Source organism: Dipteris shenzhenensis, chromosome 2 (genome assembly GCF_047967505.1).
Source record: "Dipteris shenzhenensis isolate YYH24624 ecotype China chromosome 2, Dip_SZ_1.0, whole genome shotgun sequence".
Lineage (NCBI taxonomy): Eukaryota > Viridiplantae > Streptophyta > Polypodiopsida > Gleicheniales > Dipteridaceae > Dipteris > Dipteris shenzhenensis.
Genome location: NC_141597.1, coordinates 36875736 through 36899792, shown reverse-complemented (window position 1 = coordinate 36899792; position 24057 = coordinate 36875736). Strand labels below are relative to the sequence as shown.

Genomic DNA, 24057 nt, shown 5'->3' with positions numbered 1-24057 from the left:
AGATTAGACATAGCAAATGTCTGCTGCAAATCAACTTTAAAATCTGCAATTTGCTGAGCATGTGTCCCGGTTACAAGCATGTCATCCACATAAAATCAGCAAACCTGTCCCACGCTTGCGGATGTAAAGAGTAGCCTCTGTAGGGCTGTTCTGAAAGCCAAGTGTGAGCAAATGAGAATGAATTCTCGAATACCAAGTCTGAGGTGCCTGCTTCAATCCATAGAGGTCGTTTTTCAAGCGGCATACCTTGCTTTCAGAACCTTCAACCTCAAAGCTAGGAGGTTGGGAAACATAGACCTTTTTCTGCAAATGCCCATGAAGAAAAGCTGTCTTAATATCAAGCTGATGTATCTGCCAATGAAAGTAGGCATCAAAGGCAATAACAATGCAAATGGTAGTGATCCTGGGAGTGGGAGTAAAAGTCTCCTCAAAGTCAATGCCATGCTGCTGAGCATAGCCCTTAGCAACAAGGTGGCTTTGTAACGGTCCACTGAACCATCAGCTTTTCGTTTGACCTTGTAAACCCACTTAGTTCCAATGGCATTCTTGCCATAAGGCAAATCACACAACTCCCAAGTGTCATTCTGATGGATAGAATCCAATTCAGCTTGCATGGCCTTCATCCAACAATCATTTTGAAAGACTCTGCGGGTCTTTAGAAACCCAGTATAGCTACTTATGCTTGGGCACTGATGATGACATAAGTGTTGCTTTGCTTGCTAAGTATGTCTTCCTTTTGTTTTTTTTAAAAAGATTTTGTTTACCTCTGTTTTTCTTCTCTTTCATTTTCTCTTTTATTTTCTGTGTAGATTTTTGATCTTTAGAACAACAAAAAATTCTAAATTTGTATGATTAGACTTATTCTAGGCTTACAAAGGTATATATATATATATAAATCATTTTGAAAGGCATCTTGATGACATAATGGCTCTTCATTGCGTGCTGTAGCAACGAAAGCATAAGCAACAAAACTAGCATGCTCTTTCCGGACAGTTGCTCTCGTATGGGTTGGCAGAGGAGTGTCTTGTTTTGCTGTCTTTTAATGTGTCAAGGAGCCAACGGGGTAACTTTTTAGGCTCCTGAATTTTTGCTCTTTCCTGGTCAAGAGCCCTGTGCAAATGATCTTGATCAATCATAGGCATATCAGGCTGAATTTCTACATGCACATGTGGCTGTAAATGACCAACAGATGGAGGAGGGACAACCTCAGATGGAACATCATCCTGAGCATTGGATGGAAACAAAGGTGTCAAGCTGTCAAATATGTATGGGGCATCAACAACGGGCTGTTTTTGACAGTCCAGCAAAGGCATAGTGGAAAATTTATCAAACACAACATCCCGACTGACAAAACACTTGCCCATGCGGGGCTGATATAGCTTATAGCCCCTGTTCTTTGAACTATACCCAAGAAAAATGCATTGAACAGCTTTATCATCCAACTTAGTGCGTCTCTGTGAAGGCACATGAGCATAAGTTAAGCATCCAAAAGTCTTCAGGTGGGAAATGCGAGGCTTAGGACCCGTCCAAGCCTCATAAGGTGTGATAGTCTGCAATGCCTTTGTTGGACATCTATTCAAGATGTAATTTGCACACATGACCGCATCCAACCACAACTTATTAGGGAAATGTTTTCCTTTCAACATGCATATGGCCATTCCCATCGTTGATCTATTCTTCTGCTCATTCACGGGATTCTGTTAAGGAGTATAAGGCACCGTCCATCGATGATTAATGCCACGGGAAGTCAAAAAAACAGCAAACTCCTTCGACATGTATTCACTCCCCCTGTCTGTATTAATGTGAGCAATGTGCAGCCCACTCTCATTATAGCCAAGGCAATAAAGTGCTTGAAGCATAAAGAAACATAGACTTGGATTTCAATGCAAAAATCCAAGTGTACAGGGTGAAATCATCAATAAAAGTAACAAAATAGTAGAACCCCCCAAGAGCTGCAACCCTCATGGGTCCACAAACATCACTATGAACTAGATAAAGCTTACGTGAAGCACTAACTCTCCCATCCTTGGGAAACGCAGCACAGTGCAGCTTACCAAGTAAGCATGGTTCACAAACATGTTTGGTAGGCATATGCATTTTGGGAAGATCCACAACCATACCTTCCTTATATAAATTCACCGGGGCTCCAAAATTGAGGTGCCCAAACCTCTCATGCCACAAATGAGTATTTGCCATGGTAGAATCAATAGCAAAGGCATGTGCATCGGCAAGTGCAGCATCATCATTTGAACATTCTGTCATAAGCATCAAGTTCGTAAAGACCGCTAGACAATGTGCTAGTCAAAACCAGGGTAGAGGCATGTGGAATATCATACACTGCACACCTCACACCATCCAAAAATAACCTGAAAGCCACATGTAGCAATGGCTGAAATAGAAATGAGGTTCTTACGAATGCATGGAACATAAAGTTAGAGTGACAATACCATGAGAGACAGAAGTAAGAGCAACTTGCCCAATACCTTTTACGGTATATGATGCATTATTGGCACATGTGACACTGCCCCCCTTAGATGTAAGCTCCAATGAGCTGAATAACTTCTTGCAGGAAGTGATGTGCTTGCTAGCACCACTATCAAAGAACCAGGCATCACGAATATCTGGAACTGCCATACAAGCACCATGAACATCAGGATTATACTGACATGTAACCAAGAAAGCCCAATGGTGGTCTTGTGCGAAATTAGCGGACTCATGTCGATCTTCTGCACTAGAAGAACTAGATACTGCAAGACCAGACTCTTTCTTTTTCTTTTCAGATGCTATGCGCTTCCTGCATTCAGAAATATCATGTCCAGGTTTCGTGCAATAGTTACGTCTCTTCTTTTTTTTGTTATCCCGTGATGTGAATGATTAGCATGGGAATGAGAGGGCTTTGCAGTTGATGGGCAGCAAATGCTTGATCACTAGCCATAGTAGCATTGCGATTCACACGACTTTGCTCCTCCTGAAGAAGAAGAGCAACAAGCTGGCCAAATGAGAAATGATTAGCATCACCCCTTGCAACCAACCTCAATGTAGTAGCAAAGCCTTGATATGAATCAGGGAACCCATCAAGGGTATTAGAAACCAGCTGAGAATCAGACATAATCTCATCAATGTTGGCCAACTTCTCTTTTAAATCCTTCACATTACTGAGATAGGCATCCATGTTACCACCCTCATCAAGCTTTAAATCTTTTAACTACTTGCAGAGATAGGCAACCCTCGCCTCATTCCGCACTTGATACAAAGATGCAAGCTGATCCCATGCTTGCTTAGCTGTCTTGCAAGACTGAATATGAGGGATAATAGTGCGTTTCACTGAAAGAGCAATCAAGGCATGTGCTTTGGCATCACGACCATCCCATTGAATTTGCTCGTGTGAAGAAGGCAAAGCACGTGGAGCAGGAGGTGCAGGAGTCCTGGCTGTAGCAGTAGAACCATCACCTGAAGAAGCAGAGGCTGTAGGTGTAGCACCAGTAATAGTGCGTGTAGGCCTGGCCTCAGAACCTGAAACAATATGCCGCAGATTCTTGGCAACCAAAACATGTCCCATCATGGGGCCGATGACAAGCTTGATGGCACCAATTACCCCATGTGGTCATACAATCAGCCCAAACAAATCATCTTTGCCACCAGACATGGTGCTGAAATACAAGGCAAATGCACCAATTGGCAAAGCAAATGAGAGAAAGGCAACCTCTTAGAATCAAGTGCCCAAAAACTACCCAAGCTTCAAAGCTTATGTGTGCAAAAGACTCTGCTGTCCCAAGGTGTACTTGTTGCAAGAAAAATCCCCAAAGGCAACACGAGGCCTTCCAAGGCAATACAAGGCCTTTCCAAAATGCAAATGAAGCAGAAAATGGAAAAAGCCAATGCAACAACGGCTTACCCAATGATGTACAGCAGTGACAGGCTCTGAAAGCGAGAAAATGAGGGCTGGAAATGAGAATTACAGCAAAAGAAGTGCTCCCACGAGGAGGAGAGCACGAAATGGAATGAAAGAGCTCCAATGGAGAGAAGCTCGCAGCCCGAGGCAAAGGGATGCCAAATGAGGAGGGAAGGGCTCAAAGAGAAGTCTTCGGATCAATTCAGTAGCTCCAAATGGCTCCGAACGCCGGCATGCAGCTCGAGGCAGCTCCGAAATGCTAGAAAACCTGAGAAATGATTGGTGCGCACCCCGAGGTAGCCCCCGTATGGATTCCAGACAGTTGTACGGATTCCACACGTGCGAATTTTTCTGACAGTACGTACATTGTATGGAATTTTTGATAGAGCTGTACAATTGTACAGATTTCTAACAAATTCGTACACTTGTACGGAATTTTTGACAGGTCCGTACAATGTGTACGGGATTTTTGAAAGGTTCTGACGGGTCCGTACAATGTGTACGGAATTCCGTACAGTTAGGGTTTTTGCGCATTAAAATGCTTGGATTTGCTCCAAAATGTGTTTCCTTCGCGGAAGTTGCTTCAAAGTGCGGTCTTCTTGCGACAAAATGAGGTTTTTCGCGACAGAAGTGCTTGGAAAGGTCTCAAACACTCGTGGTAGTGTGAAAACCAGCAAGACCAGCAGGAATGAGAGCTCTAGAGGCTGCCAAACAGCTTGGGAAAGATGTCAATGGCTGAGGGAATGGATTCCCGACTTGCTCTGGTACCACTGTTGGGTGTTGGAAGCAATGGAAGCACAATGGAGAAAAATGAGATGCTATAATAGATTGCTGCAAAACTGAAGTGTGGAGGCTCAAGGGAGAGCCAACGTAACAAAACCCTAGGGCTAACTGTCCTAACTGGACTAAGCGTGCTAACTGACCTAGATGGTACATAAACTAACTGTACCAATAGTCCTAACTGACTATAACTAGGTCCACAAGGCTCATACCAAGGTATAAGTGGCATCTATGGATAGCCCATGAGATAGCCTACAGCAAGCAATCCTTCATCTGGAACCAGAAAGCCTATTGGCAGCGCCTTTCTCGTGCTACTACACATGGTCACATCAGTAACTCTATTGGCCATTTGGTTATTGGACCCCTCAACGTTCCTTTGGGGACATTGGCGCCAGTAATTACCTTTCTAGCCACGTCGGGTACAAGTACAAGATGCCTTGAGAGCTTCTCGTTCTTGAGCTGTCAAGTGCTTTTTGCCTTTCTAATTGGCTGTCAAAGCCTCAGGCTGACTGTCATAGGTACTATCGACGAAGCGCCCCTCCTTGTCAAGTACCATGGGGACCAGTTTCTCTCAGTTCAACTCATTCACCCCCATTGGTGATCCAGGATGAATAGAAGGCCATGTACTGAGAGGATAACTGGGATAGTAGAGTAATGGTCATGTCCTCTGATGAAATCTGCTTCCTTGCCTGGAGGATCTTTTGCTGAAGTGCCTGTAACTTGTTGATGTGGTCCTGCATCGATGAAGACTTCTTGGGATCCAACAACCTCATCTGGACCTCCAGTGAAACCCTCTTCATGGGAGAGGTGCGATTATACATGAACGCCAAATGCTCCCATATACTTTTGGCCAGTGTCATGTGCTTCACATGATTAATCACTTGAGGAGTATAGTTAAGAAATATAAATGATCTTACCCTGGCATTAACATGGTTCCTGAGCTTAGACAGGGACTCGGCCTCCTGCTCCTCCAGGATGCCAAGTTCCTTCGCCAGGGGATCTGGTCGGGCAACACCTATCAAAATGAAATCTGCCAGGTCGTATGACTGTAACACAGACTCCATCACCACCCGCCAGATGCCGTAATTTAGCCATCGAACTGCCGTTCAATCGGGAACGTGGACAACACTGGAATTCTAGTCTTGTTCTATGCCATCTCGGTCAAAGTTGCCATGTTGAGTGAAGAGGACAATGACCTGAAAGAGAATATGGAAGGGATACAAGGGAACTGAGGGTTGAAGAAAGGAGAAGGCGGAAGAAGAGGATGAAGGGGCTGTCAGCCCAATGTACCTTCACCTCGCTTTCCGTCCTTGGAAACACCTCCTCTCTGATCTGAAAACCCCCTTCAAAGTCACCCCTTTGTTGGTCACCCAAACAGTCCACTCCTTGCACACGCTCCTCCTCAAAGACACCTCCGAACAGCACCCTAATCCTCCTCTCTATGTGTTGGCTCAACACACCTCCGTTCCTCGGGTGTCAAGCCAACGAGAAGTGCAGCGGAAATGAACGGAAGAGAGAGAGAGAGAGAGAGAGAGAGAGAGAGAGAGAGAGAGCATGCCTCACACACACCAAACTGTGAAGTAGAGAAAGGAGAGAGAGGCACATGAGAACTGCAAGTGATCTCTCGAGAAAACCCCACTACAATTGGGGGAAAACCTCTGAACCAATGGGCTGCTCGAGAGCTCAGAACATACAGCTCAACAACCAAGTGGAAGGGAGCACAAGGGAGTGGAAGAACTGCTCCACTACCCTGCTCCTCAGGTGCTAAACTGGGCTGGCTCTACTTCTCTGCCAGGCACCGGAAACAAGTGATCACAAGGCCCTAATGCATGGGCCTGCCAGCCGACAAGCAGGGCGCCCTAGGGCCGACTGGCCCTCCACAGGGAGCTGCACCGGCCTATATGAGGGGATGTGCCCTCTCCCTCCAGCGGACCTGCTCATCAGGGAGCCGACTCCCTAGGCGCCTCAAAAGGGGCTGCCACGTGGCAGCATAGAAGGCCTCAAGAAGGCCCGAACAGCCCCGCACGTGGGCAGCAACCCCTCCAGCACTGGGTATCCTGCCAACCCTACTCTACCTAATCCTCACAAGAGGGGCGGGCACACCCACAACACTAGCCCTCACTCATCTACCCTAGCCTCGGTGGGCACACCCACAAACAAGGCCCTCTCTCTAGGTGACATTAGGAGATGTTGACACAATACAAAAGAGATGCGGAGTCCCACCAAACCGTGGTCCTCCAATCTTACCAAAAGTCCTCCTACTATGTGCCTGGCACCTCTAGATCTCTGAGCCTGTGTGGTCCTCTGAGCTTGTGTAGACTTTCTGTCCAGTGATTCTTCCACCTTACTGCCCGGGTAGTCAGCCTAGGTGGGCAGCATCTTCTGAGCTAAGTCTGCAGCTTCTTTGTGCCTCCTTCACCTCCTGAATATAGGCCCAAGGAAGGCTACCTGCTGCTCCTTTCTGCTCCTTTGAGGGCTCCAAGTGATGCCAAGAAGGGGCCCAAATGGCCCCTTTTATAGGGGCTGATCCCCCTTCAAAAAACTGACCAGCCAAGCCCGTCCGGAATTCCTCCCTACCAGCTGATTGAATTGCGAGGTCTATAAATGCCCTACTGGGCCTTCTCTTGCAGGTTCTTGCTGCCCTGCCTGGTCACATGTCATCGAACCACTGGACCAGGCTGTTAGGGGCCTACATCTGCCCCTATGCTGCCCCAAAAACCCTGCCAAACAGCCTCAAACCTTGCTTCTTCTTCCCACCCTGGTTCTGCCTCTGTTCAGCCTTGTTCCAGGTCTTGGAAAGCCTTTAAACAGTCCGTACTGCTGACTTAGATGTCTGTACTGTTCCGTACCCTGGCTGATGTAATCTTTTGTTTAAAACCCTGCCCAGATCTGCCCTCCATTGAGGCTCTCCTATGCTAGGGATCTCCCTTTGTCTGCTGCCCACATGGCAGCCGATGTGCTGCCCGTATAGCAGCCCCATGACCCAATGTATTGTCCTGTGGTCTACACCCCCGATGCACTCCTCATTTGGGGGCTCATAGGTGGGGAGGTGACCAACCCTAATCCAACACTCCCTCTCACCGACCCACATTGACCTGATCCAATCTGTCGATGAAGATGAGCTAGTAGCTCCTATGTAGTAGCCCTCTAGATCACATTGGTGTGGTCATATTCTTTTCCTAGCTTTTCAACTAGTGGATCCTGCTCCGCCAGGTCCGGTTCCACATAAGCACACCAGTCTGGTACACAGGTCGATCCAAGGTAGCACTTGTTGGCACCACCACCTTCAGTCACGAACCCGCCTTCAAACTTGAGCACTCTAGGTACCAGCATCCTCTAACTATCCCCCTCATGATGGGTGAACAGCTTGAAGTCTTTTAGGCACCAAGATCTCAGGGTTTGTTTCTACCTCTCGTCTGTCTAGGTCTACAACCAAACAACATACCCAAGACATTATATCCGAGGCATGAATCCAGATTACTTGGACCGTGAAGCTCCATGTGTGGTTTTGTGTTGCTCCCCTCCAAGTGAGAGTCTCCGTTTGACTCTGAGTCCTCAGGTCTTGTCGAAGAGTCCCCCTCTGTGTCAGCAACACCAGCCAAGCACCCAGATGGTTCTAGGCACCCATCACTGCCCATCACCTTCACAAAAATTCTTTGACTCCTCTCCTGACCAATCCTCAATGTTGGACATCTTGACAATAACATCGAGGTCATAGACCTAATCTCAGTAGCATTGGGAGATGCCACGAAGAAAAGTTCCTCTTTCACCACCACCAATTGAGCTGACTCCTCTGACTCTGAGCTAGCACCGTTCTTCTTTTTGCAATCCTTCACAAAATGCCTCGGCTCATCACAATAGAAGCATTTCTTTTCTTTCTTTTTCTTCTTCTTATTCTCTTCATCTGAAGAATCTGCTCCTTCGTAAGATTTATCTTTGGGCTTGCCTGTGAGGCTTACCCTTGCCCTTTTCTTTGGTCCCCTTATCCGTTCCTTCATATTTCTTTTCCTAAGCTTCTTGTTGCAATAACAATGAAACCAGCTCCTTGAAAGTTATTGGCGCTGCCTTCTTTGAAAAAAAAAAAGTTATTGGCGTTGCTCTTTGTCGTGCAACCATTGTAGTCACAAAACTATAATAGCTCCGGGGGAGCACTTTGAGCAACATCCTTACCATCTCGGTTGAGCTCGTCTTGCCGTCAGCTGATCCTGCACCACCTTCATCTTGGTGATGTGTTTCTGTACCGATACCCTACATCCATGTTGATGCCATACATCCAAGATTCTCGCATTGTTGTCGAGCTCATACATGTCCCTCGATGTTGTCCAGGCCTTGAAAGAAGAGTTTACCATCTATATGTGAGGAAGCACCACATCTGCTGTCATACCCACAATGATAGCCAAGGCTTCCACATCCTGGATCTGCCATGCTCTCACTAAAATAGGGTCCGCTGGTGTTGTCATGACTGCTGTAGTTGATGTGGCTGGAGTTAGTCACTGTGGCTTGAGGCAACAGCTCTGTCCCCGTCGCAATCACCCACGACTTCCTCAGCACTAAGTGGCTCCGAACCTTCATTTTCCATAATGGGTAATTGGCCCCATCGAGCTTGCCCAGCTCACCAAAGTTAAGGATCTGATATTTGTTGGCTATGACATGAAGTGAAAGGAAGAGAGTTTAGAGTGTTGTACACCTGTCTGAACCCGAGTCTCCCACATGGGTACAATCCTTTAGACACCTGCCTAAACCCGAGCCTCTTGCCTGGGTACAATCTTTCAGAGTCTGAAGTTAATTCCTCCGAGCAATGAATCAAGGTCATCCTTGAGCAACGTCCTTGCCTTCAAGCTCCACTTCCCATGAACTTCCGTCAGGGCTCTAATACCATGTTAGAAATTGGAAATCCCACGAGAGGGCATCCTGCAGCACAAGATTGATAAATGAACCTAGGAATTACATGCGGAAGTGTTTCACTACGGCATCAAACTTCATTAATTGTATGTATGTCAAAACCATAGATGTGTGTGCAAGCTAGTAAATAGATTGTTCATCCAAGACAAATATAGAGGCAACAATGATATATCTCCGTCTGTCCAAAACAGAACAATCAATACAAAAGAAATGCGGAGTCCCACTAAACCGTGGTCCTTCGATCTTACCAAAAGTCCGTTGGGCACCGATGACGTTAGTGTTGATGTCATAGTAGCTAGTCCTTGCTATGCGTGATGGAGTTTATGGTTTTCAACCTTATGAGTGACTATCGTGAGATTGAAAGTGCACTATGCTGTATTTTTAGAGGATGTTGTGTTTTTAGAGAATGGGTTTGGGCATGTTCTTGGATTCATCTAGATAAATCCTAGACGAGCGTATCTTGAGACATATGACTATTATTCAAGAAAGATCATGTATATTCTCGTATTCTAGGCTGTTCTAGCTGCTAGTTCTCCACTGAATGTCTGGCAACGTCCAAAGATAAAGTGCTTGTTTCCTTCCTTGCACTGCTTTTTCTTTTCCGTAGTACTGTACTTTGGTGATATACCTAAGGTATTGCATTGAGGGATTTCTATGTTTCTTACACTTCAGTAGAATGTAAAGCTAGGGAGAGGGATTTTGAGGTTTTTAAAGTTTTTGGAACGCCAAAAGATTCTAACGTGCAGTAATTACTTGCTACATGGGTAGTTGGCAGAAAAACTAGAGAAGAGTGAAGCTGGCAGGAAGAAGCTACGACATGCAATATCTATTTTACAGGAGAAGTTGGATGCTACTGATAAAGTCCTTAAGATTAATGAGACCCTACGGCAAGGTATGTTGTGGGGCCCTATCTCCCTTTTGCACCAATGTATCACTGTCTTCTAACAAAATATGATGCCAAGTTGGGGATCTTCTAATTTTGCATGTTTCAGTTGATATCTGTGTTTGCCAGCCAAGAACCATGTTTTGAAAATTATGTGTTCTGTGTTTCAGGCCATGAAAAGGTTAAAACTGGCCACAAGTAGTACTAATACCACTATCAAATGTTTTTTCCCTTTTCTTTAATGACCCTTTCCCGTGGGAATGGCATTGGATTTAGAAATACTCAAAGTAGAAGCATCCAGTTATACATGCCTCTTTGATATACCAGACTCTTTAAGTGAAGTCATGTAGCAATGTGTGTGTGTGTACACGCGCGCGCGCACACACACACACATATTTATGTATATATACATACATATATGTATGTGTGTGTATATATATACATATATACATATATACATAATACACACACACACTCTCTCTCTCTCTCACACACACACACACACACACACACACGCGCGTGCGCGCACACACACATATTTATGTATATATACATACATATATGTATGTGTGTGTATATATATACATATATACATATATTCATAATACACACACACACACACTCTCTCTCTCTCTCACACACACACACACACACACACACACTCTCGGATATATATGTACACACACGCACGCACGCGCACACACACACACACAAACATAAATGGTCACCTCCCCATCGTGCATCAGGGGGGTGGACCATAGGTGGAATGGCCTGTCACATGGACAGCATCTTGGCTGTCATGTAGGCAGGAGATTCATGGTGGAGAGGGGGCTGCCACATGGGCAGTGTCATGACATGAGAAATGAAAGAAGAAATGAGACCAGCATCTTGGCTGTCATGTAGGCAGGAGATTCATGGTGGAAATGCTTAAAAACATCTTATTTTTTCTTTAAACCATAGACCCAAGTGTCATCAATAAATCTGACATAATAGAGATAACCACCCAATGCAGGAGTCCTCATGGGAACGCAAACATCACTATGAATGAGCTGTAATTTATTGCATCATCCTTCTTGAAGGGAAACCCGTGCATCTTCCCAAGTATACACCCTTCACAGGCATGAGGGGGTGGTGACTCCAAGAGAGGCAAAGCATCAACCATAGAGTGTTTTTGAAGTGTCATCAAGCTGCCATAACTCATATGTCCATATCTCGCATGCCATAACTTCGCATTCTACATAGCAACAGTGGGAGTAGAAACTGCAAGTGCATTATCTGATCTTTCTCAAAAACATCAAGCTGAAAAAGACCATGAAACAACGTGCCAGATAGTCTCAAGGCATAATCATCTTCTCTATCTTGAACTGCGCAGTTGTCATCTTCAAAGACAACCTGAAATGCTCTTTTATTGAGAGAGGACACTGAAAGCAAATTCTTCTTAATTCCAGGTACGTAAAGCACATCATGAATTCTGAAATTTGTGCCATCTGTGGCTATAAGTACAATCTCACCAATACTAGGAACTGAATAAGAAGCATAATTTGCACAAGACACCCTTTTACCAGCGGGTGATGGATGCAGAGAATCAAACAAACACTTCTTGGAAGTGATATGTTTGGTGGCACCACTATCAAAGTACCAATTATTCAATGTCTCATTGACATTACAAGTGCATGAATCCTTAGAAGGATCATAACTGCAAGTCAAAAAAGGCATAAGAGTCATCCTCAAATGTGGCTGTAGTATCTGGAGCAGCCACCTGAAAATCAGAAATGCAAGTCAAAAAGGCATAGTCTTCTTCCACTAAATTGGATGAAGCATCACCACCATCATGAGGAGCTGAATCTGTAACAACGATCCTTGAATCCTTTTTCTTTTCCTTGGCAATTATTTCATTGCTTTCTCCTATGTGGTGACCTGGCTTCTTTTTGCGAACTTTCTCTAGATCAAGCTGTCAATGATATAATCAAAGATGATCCCCTTACTGAAGAATTATGAGTGGCGGTTTGGAGACAGGATAGATCCTTTGGCCCTCGTAGAAGACAATGCAAATGAAGTGTAGCTGCAGCAGCAGCAGTTCAAACGACAATTGTATGAAGTCCTTGCCGCTTCGAAGAGGAAACACTTGTCTAAAGAAAAGGAGAACCTAAAGAAAGTCAAGGATCAAGAGCTGTTTGGTGCTAGGACTGATGAGATATGGGAGGCATCGGGGCTTGGATTTGGTCATGGCCGGAAGCATAAGAAGAGCGAAAAGCTCGGAGAAGCAAATATTATGTATGCCATGGCCAATTTGAATGACAAACGCCCTTTTTCTTGGGTTTCTCTGCATCACTCTTAGCCTTGTGAGAAGGTTGTCCAAAATCAGCTTTATGCTGATGTGTAGGCTGATTTGCATGCTGCTTATGCTGCGCCTTCCCTTTGAGCTTGAATTTCGAAAGCATGGCATGCTCACCAGCCCGTGAAGCCATTTTCTTCCTGGTTTGTTCTTCCTGCAACAAAAGCCCTATCAACTCATGAAAGGTGAGAGGGTTGCCACCCCCCTCAAAGACAAGTTCAATGAGGTGTGAAAACCAAGATAAGACTCAAGTAGAGAATTCAAAGTGGTAGTAGCCATCTTTGAATCTGGAATGATATAAGTGGGTTAGGGGCACTTTTCCCTCATAAGAAGTTTTTTCCCCTAACCACACTTAGGATCCCTAACTACAGTTAGTAGTTAGGATAAGGTTTTGTCACTAGGACAAAACCTTAGGCTTGTATCTTGTTTCCTATATCTTTCAGTACACTTGTGTGATTTGCTCTCTCTTGCTCTCCTATTCTCCTTCATTTGGTATCAGAGCAGGCAACTCCTAGCCTTTTCAGCCCACCATCTTCTTCGTCTGCTTCAGCCTCCCGTCCGTATTGATCATACATTGGTCACTGCCATGAATTATGGCGGGTCCAACACACCCATGGCACATAGAGTCACCAAAGCACACTCGATTGAGGTCCGACCTATCACAGCTTTTCTCAGAGGAGACCGCCCGAGACGAGGGGTCACTCTAAACATAGCTCAGCGGGTTCTGAGATCGAGGAGACTACACCCCCCTCCACCACCACAACATGTAGACGCAAATCCGAGACATTTTCGCTACTCATAGACCAATCATCACAGAGCAGGGTTCGGATTCTGATTCTGAGTTCCAGTCCAGCTCCAGCCCTCATCCTACTTCAGATAGTACATGATATGATATGATATGACATGTGCCAGGCAAGAAAATCTTTGCTTCAAATGTTTGGGCAAAGATCATGCTGCTTAGAACTGCCCTAAAAATAAACAAGCAGGAGCTAAAGCCCCAAATAGACCTCCACAAAAACAAGTACATGCGGTGCAAGTGTTGCCGCTTAATGATACTGAGAAGTACACTGAGGTAGAGGTCTATCATGAGAATAGCACCCCCATGTGTTGTCTATCATCGGCAATGTGGCAGCCCACCTTTGGTTCGCATGATTTAATGAGGATACATGGAAAAATAAAGAGGCAAAAAGTAAGAGTGATGGTCGATGATAGTGCAACACATAATTTCTTGAAATTAAAATTAAAATTGCTTGAGAGTCCAAGTGCCCATAAATATGTGGTCTCTTTGGCAAAGGGCAATGATAAAAAAGTTTGGGACACCATGATACATGGTGTGGAGGTGGATATTCAAGGTTATCAAGATGCCTTTGATTTACAAATCATGCATCTCGACCGAACAGATGTAGTGCTTGGTTGAGAATGGCTGTATAGTCTTGGGCATAGCTTACAGCGGAGTTATCTTAATAACTCCATCATGTTTGAAAAAGAGGGTAGCGTCTTCCAGATTCAAGGAGAACATGATGTGCCTAACTCTCCTCTTATTTGTTCGATGGAATTGGAACGACTACTACACCAAGAAGAATGCGAGGTATATCTCTGTGAACTTACTTTCATTGGTGATTTTATGTCTTCTGCATCAGAAAGAAGTAATATTGTTTTTTATAATGTTAAAAAGTATATACCTTCTTTCAATGATTTAATGTTTGAATTTAAAGATGTTTTTTTGTCTCATTTACCTGATGGTTTACCTCTTGAGAGAGAAGTAAATCACAAAATAGATTTAATTCCTGGATCTACCCCTGTTTATAAACCCCCATATAGGCTTAGTCAAACGGAGAAACGTGAGGTCGAAAGACAACTAACGGAATATCTTAAGAAGGGCTAAATCCAACCAAGTAGCTTACTTTGGTCTGCACTAGTTTTACTGGTAAAGAAAAAGGATGGTACTATGTATTTATGCATAGATTACCGAGCACTAAATAAAATCACCATATACTATGCCTCGCATTGATAAGCTCTTTGATCAATTACAATAAGCAAAATACTTTACTAAATTTGATTTAAGATCAGGATATTACCAAGTACGAATTAGGAAAGAGGATGTTCCTAAGACATCATTTCGTACTAAGTATGGACATTACCAATTTAAAGTAATGCCATTTGGATTAACAAATGCTCCAGCAACTTTCATGACACTTATGAATAGTGTCTTAAGGCTATATCTAAGAAATTTTGATGGAGTATTTTTAGACGATATCCTTATTTATAGTAAAACCAAAAAAAAGCATTTGGAACATTTGTAAAAAGTATTCCAGCTGCTTAGAGATAATTCACTCTTTGCTAAAGAATCCAAATGTGAATTCTTTCCAAAAGAAGTGAAATACTTGGGACATATAATATCCCAAGAAGGGGTTCGTATGGACCTTGATAAAGTAACATATTGGAATGGCCACATCCTACAAATCTAGAAGAATTACAGATATTCTTAGGTTTGTCAGGATTCTATAGGAGATTCATCCAAGATTACGCTATGATTGCTGTTTTAATGACAGACCAGCTTAAGGAGAAGAGAAGCACATTCATATGGGATGAACCTCAAAAGAGAAGTTTTGAAAAATTAAAAGTAGCTATAGCAACAGCTTCTATCTTAAAAGTAGTGGATCCCAATGAACCATTCGTGGTTGAGACAGATGCCAGTGATTTTATTGTTGGGGCGGTACTTATATAAAAAGATCGACTAGTGGCTTTTGAAAGCAAAAAAGTTAGATCTTGCCCAACGGAATTACTCAACATATGAGAAGAAACTATATGCTATAGTCTATGCTTTAAAAAAGTGAAGGCACTACTTATATGGTGCAAAATTTGAGATCATCTTTGATCAGGAGAGCATTAAGTGGATCTGTAATCAGCCAAAGCTTAAAGGTAGAGAAGCTAGATAGGCTGAGTTAATGCAAGAGTTTGATATACAATTGACATATAGGAAAGGGAAGTTCAATGTGGTAGCAGGCTGTCTTAGCCGAATGCCAATTGTTAATGAATTGAGTTTTACTCAATTTCAGAATGATTTCCTAGAGTCTTTAAAGGGGAAATGTGATTTTGATCCTCACTTCTTTGAAATATGGAAAGCAATTAGAAATAGGAATCCAACTAATTGAGAGGCTTTCACTGAGGAGTCGCATGGAAATGGCGACACACCACAGGTTGGTGATGAAGGACTCAAGTGAAAAAAATATACTATTGAAGATGGCTACCTGCTCTAAAAGGGTGAAGTATGTGTCACGAATAATAATGACATTAGGCGCCAAATTATTTTTGAATGTCATGATAGTCCGAGTGCTGCCCACCTGGGAATTCAGAAGACATATGTGCTTCTGAAAAGACAATTCTTTTAGCCAAGAATAGGTAAGGACGTCCAAGATTATGTATTGAAGTGCCAAAAATGCCAGCCAATAAGACTAAACGCCTTAAGGTAGGAGGTCTCCTACACCCTTTAGAGATTCCATCGGGCAAATGGGAAAGCATCTCCATGGATTTGATTGTGGGATTACCTAGGACACAGAGGGGACACAACTCAGTGTGGGTAATTGTGGATCGGTTGACCAAGATGGCTCATTTTATTCATGTCAGTGAAGATGTTAAAACTCCAAAATTAGCTAGGCTATTTATGGAGCATATCTATAGATTATATGGGCTACCAGCCGGTATCGTTAGTGACCGGGATAGCAAATTTAACAACCATTTTTGGAGAGTTGTGTTTAAGATATTAGAAACTTCATTGAATATGAGCACCACGAATCATCCACGGAGTGATGGTCAAACTGAAAGGATCAATCAGATCATTGAGGATATGCTTCAAGCATATGTAAGTAAACGGCAAACTAATTGGGAACAGTATCTACCCATATTAGAATTTGCATATAACAATGCCAAGCATTCAGCTACAGGTTTTAGTCCATTCATGATGATATATGGATTTCAACCAAGAGCCCCAATGACAGTGGGACTCGAAAAAGAGAAGGTTGAAGCGGCCAAAGTCTTTCTTGAGGATATGAATCAAACGCTTAAGTTAGCTAAAGATAGAACAAGAAGAGCTCAGGATAGAGCACGAAGTTATGCAAACCCCCACCGTAGAAAGTGGGAGTTTGAAGTAAATGAGAAAGTCTACCTTAAGGTACCTGAATCTTCAGAATCTCTAAAGACAGGTAAATGTCCGAAGTTGTCTCCTAGGTATTGTGGACCATTCACGACACTGCTTACAATTAGCCTTACCTGAGGGATGTAGAGTACATCCAGTTTTTCATGTTAGAAGGCTAAAAAGAAAGTTAGGAGATGATGATAATCTCATTGGAAATGAAGTCCTAGTTGAACTCATTGAACCTGCATCTTTACCACATGAACCAAGAAGAATTTTAGATAGACAAGAAAAAAGAACGCAACACACAATATGGCAAGAATGTCTGGTTAAGTGGAAAGATAGATCTGAAGAGAGTTCAACATGGGAAAGGTTAAGCAATCTCTAGAGGAAGTTTCCCAATTTTATTTTTGAGGACATAAACCATTCTTAAGGGGAAGGGAATGTTATGTCAACCATAATCCTGGAGCCATACGACACAATTATGGTGAGGTGGGAAACAAAGAGGGCTTAACACTACAACGGTGGATGCAATTAATTGTGGCTTGGTATAAGTGGGGCCTAGCATTAGAGAGGGATGCCAAGAAGGGGTAAAGACTAAGGTCCCCTAGAAGGACACTTGGCATCTGGAAGTCCACATGGCATGCAGTGGGCTAGGAGGGAGGATTCTAGAGGGAGCTCAAGAAAAAGGAGGTTTGGGGGCAGAGAACCTCACGACTGAGGAGTCACGAGAGAAGAGCTCATGAGTAGAATCCATGGTTGGGTGGATAATGGCAGAAGAAGCCCTCCAAGCTTAAGGGATTGTAACACTTAGGCCTCTACACAGAGAGTGAAGGAGAGAGGTGTTGCTGCAGACTTAGCTCCACGGAGAGGCTGAACCTAGACTGTCTTCTAGGGCAGAAGGTTGCTGAGATCATCATCTTCTGGAGCAGCCATTCACAAGCAGGTTGAAGCAGTGGAACAGCTATCTTGAGGCCTACATTCAAGAGGACCAAGAGGATCTTTGTGCTGCAGACAAAGCTTGGCAGGGGCTGCCAACCTAGGCTGACATTTAAGGCAGCAAGGTTGAGAACAACACTTTAGACAGAGAGTCTACATATGCTCGAGGTGGAGCACGTGGGCTCAAAGATCTAGAAGTGCTGGACATTTAGTAGGAGAACCTTTTGGTATTGTATCCTGTCCTACTTTGTGGATGGACGAAAATATAAAGAGTTGCTTCTATATTTGTTTCTGAGCATTGTCTATTTACTGGCTTGCACATCTATGCACATAAGTTAAGAAGTTTGTGATTCCACACCCCACACGCACACTGTGTGAGCTCCTAGGCAGTACTATCAGTCTTCCGCTGTGCGTACCCTCTGTTGGGTCATTTCTAACAAGTCTCCTCTAGAACCCTGAATCCGCGTGCTCCACCTCGAGCGTAGTAGACTCTCTGTCCAGAATGTTCTTCTCCACCTTCCTGCCTAGGTACAGCCTAGGTGGGCAGCCTCCTATGAGCTAGGTCTGCAGCTTCAAGGTCTCTTTCTCCTCCTGAACATAGGCCCAAAGATAGCCCTGCTGCTGCTCCTCCTGCTGGTGGATTGGCTGCTCCAGAAGATGTGATATGAGGGCCTGGAGGCCCTCCTTTTATAGGCCCCCAAGGGCTGTCAAAAAACCGAGCCTCATCCTGGCCGACCAGTCTGCTTGCTGGCTGACTTGGTTGGCTGGTCCAACCAGCCCTATATAGGGCCTTTGCCAGGCCCTTTTGCCAATGTCTGTGCCTATTGCGCCTATTGCAGGCCCATGTGCTGCTGCTCCAGGTCTCCCATGCAGGCGCCTATTGGCCCTGCTCATGCTGACTCTGTCAGCCCCTTGTGCAGCCCTTGCAGGCGCCTTTTGCTGCGCCACATGCGCGGCCTCTGTCCCACCTCCTGTGTGCCTCTTTTAGGGGCCTGTTCCAGCCCATACACACGCGCCTTGCTGCGCCTCTGCCAGGCTACTGTGCTGCCCACACGGCAGGCCATGTGCTGCCCATGTGGCAGCCCCCCGACACTTTGTGGCAAAGGTTGAAAATGAAACAGGACTCAAGGTGCAGGTTCTATGCCTAGATAGAGGGGGGGAGTATATGTCTCATGAATCTGAGGCTTATAGGCATCACACATTAGCCTACAGTGAGGCTTACCCCTCATCAAAATGGCAAAGCTGAGCGGAAGAATAGAACCCTTATGGAGATGGATAGATGCATGCTCACAAGCAAAAAGTTGCCACAGGTTTTGGCTTGAGGGTCTCATGTGTGGCAACTACATTTTGAATCGGGGTCCCACTAAGGCTTTGAAAACAAAGACTCCTTATGAAGTTTGGCATGGAAGAAAGCCTTTAGTGAACACTTTCGTGTCTTTAGATGTGTTGCATATGCCCATGTGCTTGTTGAGTTTCGACATAAACTGTCAGACAAGGCACTTAAAAATGTATATTTGTTGAGTATAGTGCAAAGAGCAAAGGTTACTGTCTCTACAATCCTGCTGCACATAAGATTTTTGCAGCAGAGATGTAATCTTTTCAGAAAATTCAGCACATACACAAGCTGAATTTAATGTGCCAGCTTCTTCTACATCAGATGATGTTTTTGAGGGATTACTACCCATTGCTTTGGGTTCTGCATATGACATCCCTGCTGAAAACCAGCATTTACAGCAAGATCCTCCTGTTCCACTTGCCCCGATTCACCCACAGGCTGATTTAGTTCCTCCACAGGCAGTGGAAGATGCTGTCAGGCAAGAGATTACAGAAACACATGTAGCCAAAACTGTTCCGAATTGGCTGCTCCAAACTCTCATGGAGAGTAGGCTTGATGCTTCTTTGCCTAGTAGAACTCGTAGTGCAACAAGGCATGAAGGGGGAGCTCTTTCTGTTGAATCAGCTTACGCAGGTACTCTTTTTGATGAGGAAGAGTCTGATACTTTTGAAGAAGCTAAGGACAATGTGCATTGGATGCATGCCATGCAAGATGAGTTGTAGTCTATTGAGAAAAATCAGACCTGGAATCTTGTGGATTTGCCACCAGGAAATAATGCCATAGGTACCAGATGGGTTTTAAAAGTAAAAAGAAAGTTAGATGGGTCCATTGACAGGTACAAGGCACAGATGGTTGCAAAAGGCTATGCTCAGAAGAAGGGCATCGATTATGTGGAGACATTTGCTCCTACTTCCAAGGTGACCACTATCATGCTATGTCTGCACATTTTGATTGGAATGTTTATTAGTTGGACATAAAAACAGCTTTTCTTAATGAAGACTTGTTGGAAGAGGTTTATGTCAAGCAACCTCCTGGCTTTAAACTTTCGAGTAATGCACATAAAGTTTGCAGGCTGAATAAAGCTTTGTACGGGCTGAAACAAGCCCCACATGCATGGTACTCCAAGATTGATGCCTTTATGACCAGCAACGGGCTTCATAACAGTCCAACTGTACATCAAGAAGGATGGGGGGGATATTTTAGTCATCATTCTTTATGTAGATGACATGCTGCTCACAGGGTCACATGAAGAAAAAATTGCATATTTTGAAGCTGAATTGAAAGCTATACATTTGACGTGTCAGATTTGGGCATGCTACATTTTTATTTGGGGATCCAGTTTATACAAGAGAGACGTGGCATTATTATGTCTCAATCCAAGTATGTGCAAAAGCTCTTGATTAGAAGATGCCACACTCTACAGCCGGGCTGTAGGATGCCTCATTTATTTTTGCAATACACAGCCCGATATTCAGTTTGCAGTATCACAGGTGAGCAATATATGCACAACCCAAAGACAACACATTGGCAGGCTGTAAAACACATTTTCCGTTACTTGCAAGGCACAAAGTCTTATGGCTTGATGTTTCCCAAGGGGGGTGACTTGCAGATGCATGCTTACAGTTACTCAGATTGGGTTGGAGATTATGACACTAGGCAGTCCACAAGTGGTAATTGTTTATTTTTGGGATATGCTTGCATTTGTTGTAAGAAACAAATCTACTGTGGCTACTTCCCACCACATGTGAAGCTGATTACAGGGCAGCTTTCAGAGCAATGTGTAAGGCTGTGCCGCTTATTTGCTGATCTTCATCCATCATTGGAGGGTCCTTCTCCAATTCTCACTGATGGTCGGAGTGCTATAGCAGTTGCAAAGAATCCCATGTTTCATGCTCGCACGAAGCACATTGAGGTTCATTATCATTATGTTAGAGAGAAGCTGCATGTAGGGGAGATCAGTATGATCTATGTCTCCACACATGACACTGTTTTAAACATCTTCACCAAAGCACTTCCATGTGAGAAGTTTGAGGCATTTCGCAATGCCCTAAACTTATCTCCTTTTAGGGATTAATCCTTTCCTTGTACATCATCACATTGGCATTGCAAGGGGGTGTTGGAATTACCGCCATAATTCATGGCAATGACCAATGTATGACCAATAAGTGGGTTAGGGACACTTTTCCCTCATTAGAGGTTTTTTCCCGTAACAATAGTTAGGACCCCTAACTACAGTTAGTACTTAGGATAAGGTTTTGTCACTAAGACAACCTTAGGCTTGTATCTTATTTCCTATCTCTTTCAGTATACTTGTGTGGTTTGCTCTCTCTTGCTCTCCTATTCTCCTTAATGGTGGTCTCTGCGATCCTCTATTGGCAATCCATACTGCCCGCATATCATCTAGCTTCTCCTCCTCCATCCCCATGGGGCTGACTCGAATGCATAGAAATTTGTGACATGCCGCTGTGTCTGGTCAATCTCAGTGTCTTCTTGTGGTTTGGTCACCTCTTGCTGATCTCTGATTTGTTGTAGCAAGATATCCCTGTGTCGGCGCATCTCAAGCAGATAGAGTTTAATGCAGACCTGATCATGGAAGTGGATCAATCGTGACAATGGGCCGAACCCGCTCCCATCCTGATAGAGACATTGGTATCGCCCTCGGATCTCATAGTAGGCTAGGCTGGCACAAAGAAATTGCTCCTTTGTCTCAATCACTCCTAGTGTGCATAGCATGCAAATCCGTTGCTCCCTGGGTATGCGTGTTGGTCTCCTTGTCTCAATCCTCAGTTGATGGCATGAAGCTCGCATCTACCCAATGGCAATCATCAGTGCGTGTGCACAGCATGGAGATCCGCTGCTCTCTAGGTATACGTGTTGTGTCATGACAAGAGAAATGATTATTTAGTTAATTAATAGTCATTAGAACCTTATTATTGTTAGGTGCCAATTTGATGGTGCAGTTATATGTTTGTATTTATGATCGATCAAGCGGTGTAAATAGTACTGCCAAAACTATGTAACATTGGCCAATGATTAGTAATAAAGATGTGCACACATGTGTCTAGGTCCTAGGGGCAATAGGAAAGGGAAAGGGTGCATAAGAGTGCATTGAATAGTAGGTGCATGGGTCATAGGATAAGGGTAGGTGTAAATGGGAAGATGGAACTTGAGTGATCTCAAGGGACATTAATGAAAGGGTATCACCCTTTCATTGTGAATCTCACGTAGCATTCTCTCTACCACATTGCATTCATCCGCCATCTCTCTCCCACCTTGCACGTAGGTTGAAATAGAAACAAGTACTCTCACGAGGGCGCTCTTCCCCATTGGAGGGCCAATTGGCATTCAAATTCTGCATGCATTGCACACATTTGCATTCTCGAAAAGTCTGGTTTTTTACATTTGGTATCAGAGCAATGACGGTCGACAAGCGGGACGAGAAGAGGGTGAGAGAGCAACGCACAGAATCGTGGCGGAAGCACTAGTGGGGAAAAGGCATGACTTGTTACAGCTGCGGATGACGGAAGAGAAGGACGACGGGAGCAAGTACGGAAGCCGCAAAAGAAGACGCGGCTAGGAAACGGGAGACAATGAAATCTGACGACGGAACCTCGACGACACGCATGCTCTGCGGACAGCACAAGGCGCACACTTTTCGGGTTGCAAACAACTCCTTCTTGACCAAGCAACCCTGAATTCTTGAGGTTCTGAAACAAGGGAAATTTCTGAAAATTCTTGGTCTTGAACGGTGAACGGGGTGTCCTAATGGGGTGACTTCCCCCCCCTTGTGTGAATGTACCCTTAAAATCCTTAAACCGTGAGGAAAAGGGACCCCCCCATTCTCCCCAACGGAAACTTGGATCGGAACAAGATTTTAAGGGGGTGATCCACCCATCAAGTACCCCCTATAACGGTATCTAGAGCTCCAATCTGCTCAAAACAAGTAGCCCAAACGGAGCGTATCAGTTTATAGCATAAATACAAGAAGAAAAACTTAAAAGAGAATGAAGAGGAGGTCATTTTAAGTGTCTTCTCAACACAAACGAAGCGGGAGTCGGATAAGTACCACCAACTCTACAACACTTGACTTTTGCTGTAAAATAGACCCCTTTTTTGAAATTACAGCAAGTCATTTTCTCTCGTGTTACTAAAAGGAAAGAATGGAAGGGGAAGGGAGATATAACAATGAAATTATTCCTTTTCCTCCATTACCCCAAGGAGAGAGAGAAAGAACACCTTCACCCCCTCGTGAAGAGGATGGATTAGGTGAGAGTTACACACATCTTGAGTATGATAACCCACAAATAGATTTACAGTAGAGGGAGTTCTCCTTTTGTAATGAAAGAAGAAATGAGACCAGCCAAGAACAAGGTGACGAGTTTACGCTTTCAACTCAAAACCCAGCACACATGGATTATAATTCAAGTGCAAGAGGAAGAGAGGAGACTCTTGTTGATAAGCTGATTTTCTAGCTTAGCAATATGATTGAGCAGTCCATTATGACAAGATTAGGGACTAAGAGGACTTCAAACTTTGGGGATGAAGAGTTGAGTACCCCTTCTAAGAGGTCCAAATTCCAACCGCGAGAGAGAATTTGGTTCCCCAAATATGATGGGGCAAGGGAGGCTGACAAAATACTCAATTGGATTCGCCATTTTGAGCTATACTTTGCCCATCAAGGCAAGACCAAGCAAGAGAAGCTTGCTCTTGCCACATTGCATGTGTAGAAGGATGCTCTAATGTGGTGGTCTTTGTCACAAACAGGAAAAGAGTCTAGACATTCATGAATGGGCTAAGTTCGTGGAACATTGAAAGCCACTTTCATGCCATCAGGAATGAAGAGAACCTAACCTTTCGT

General features: G+C 44.2%; 1 protein-coding gene across 2 annotated transcripts in view; it reads left to right on the top strand.

The window, feature by feature from the left end:
- The window catches only part of LOC147904704 (uncharacterized), a 78386-nt gene that overhangs the window by 20742 nt on the left and 33587 nt on the right, over positions 1-24057 (top strand). For both annotated transcript variants that reach the window (XR_015542414.1, XM_087387993.1), the window contains exon 3: positions 10343-10466. Coding sequence is in view for 1 of the 2 variants with exons in the window: in XM_087387993.1 (XP_087244119.1) it covers positions 10343-10466 (124 nt within the window). In the remaining variant the exon portion in view is untranslated. The remainder of the gene's footprint in view (positions 1-10342; positions 10467-24057) is intronic.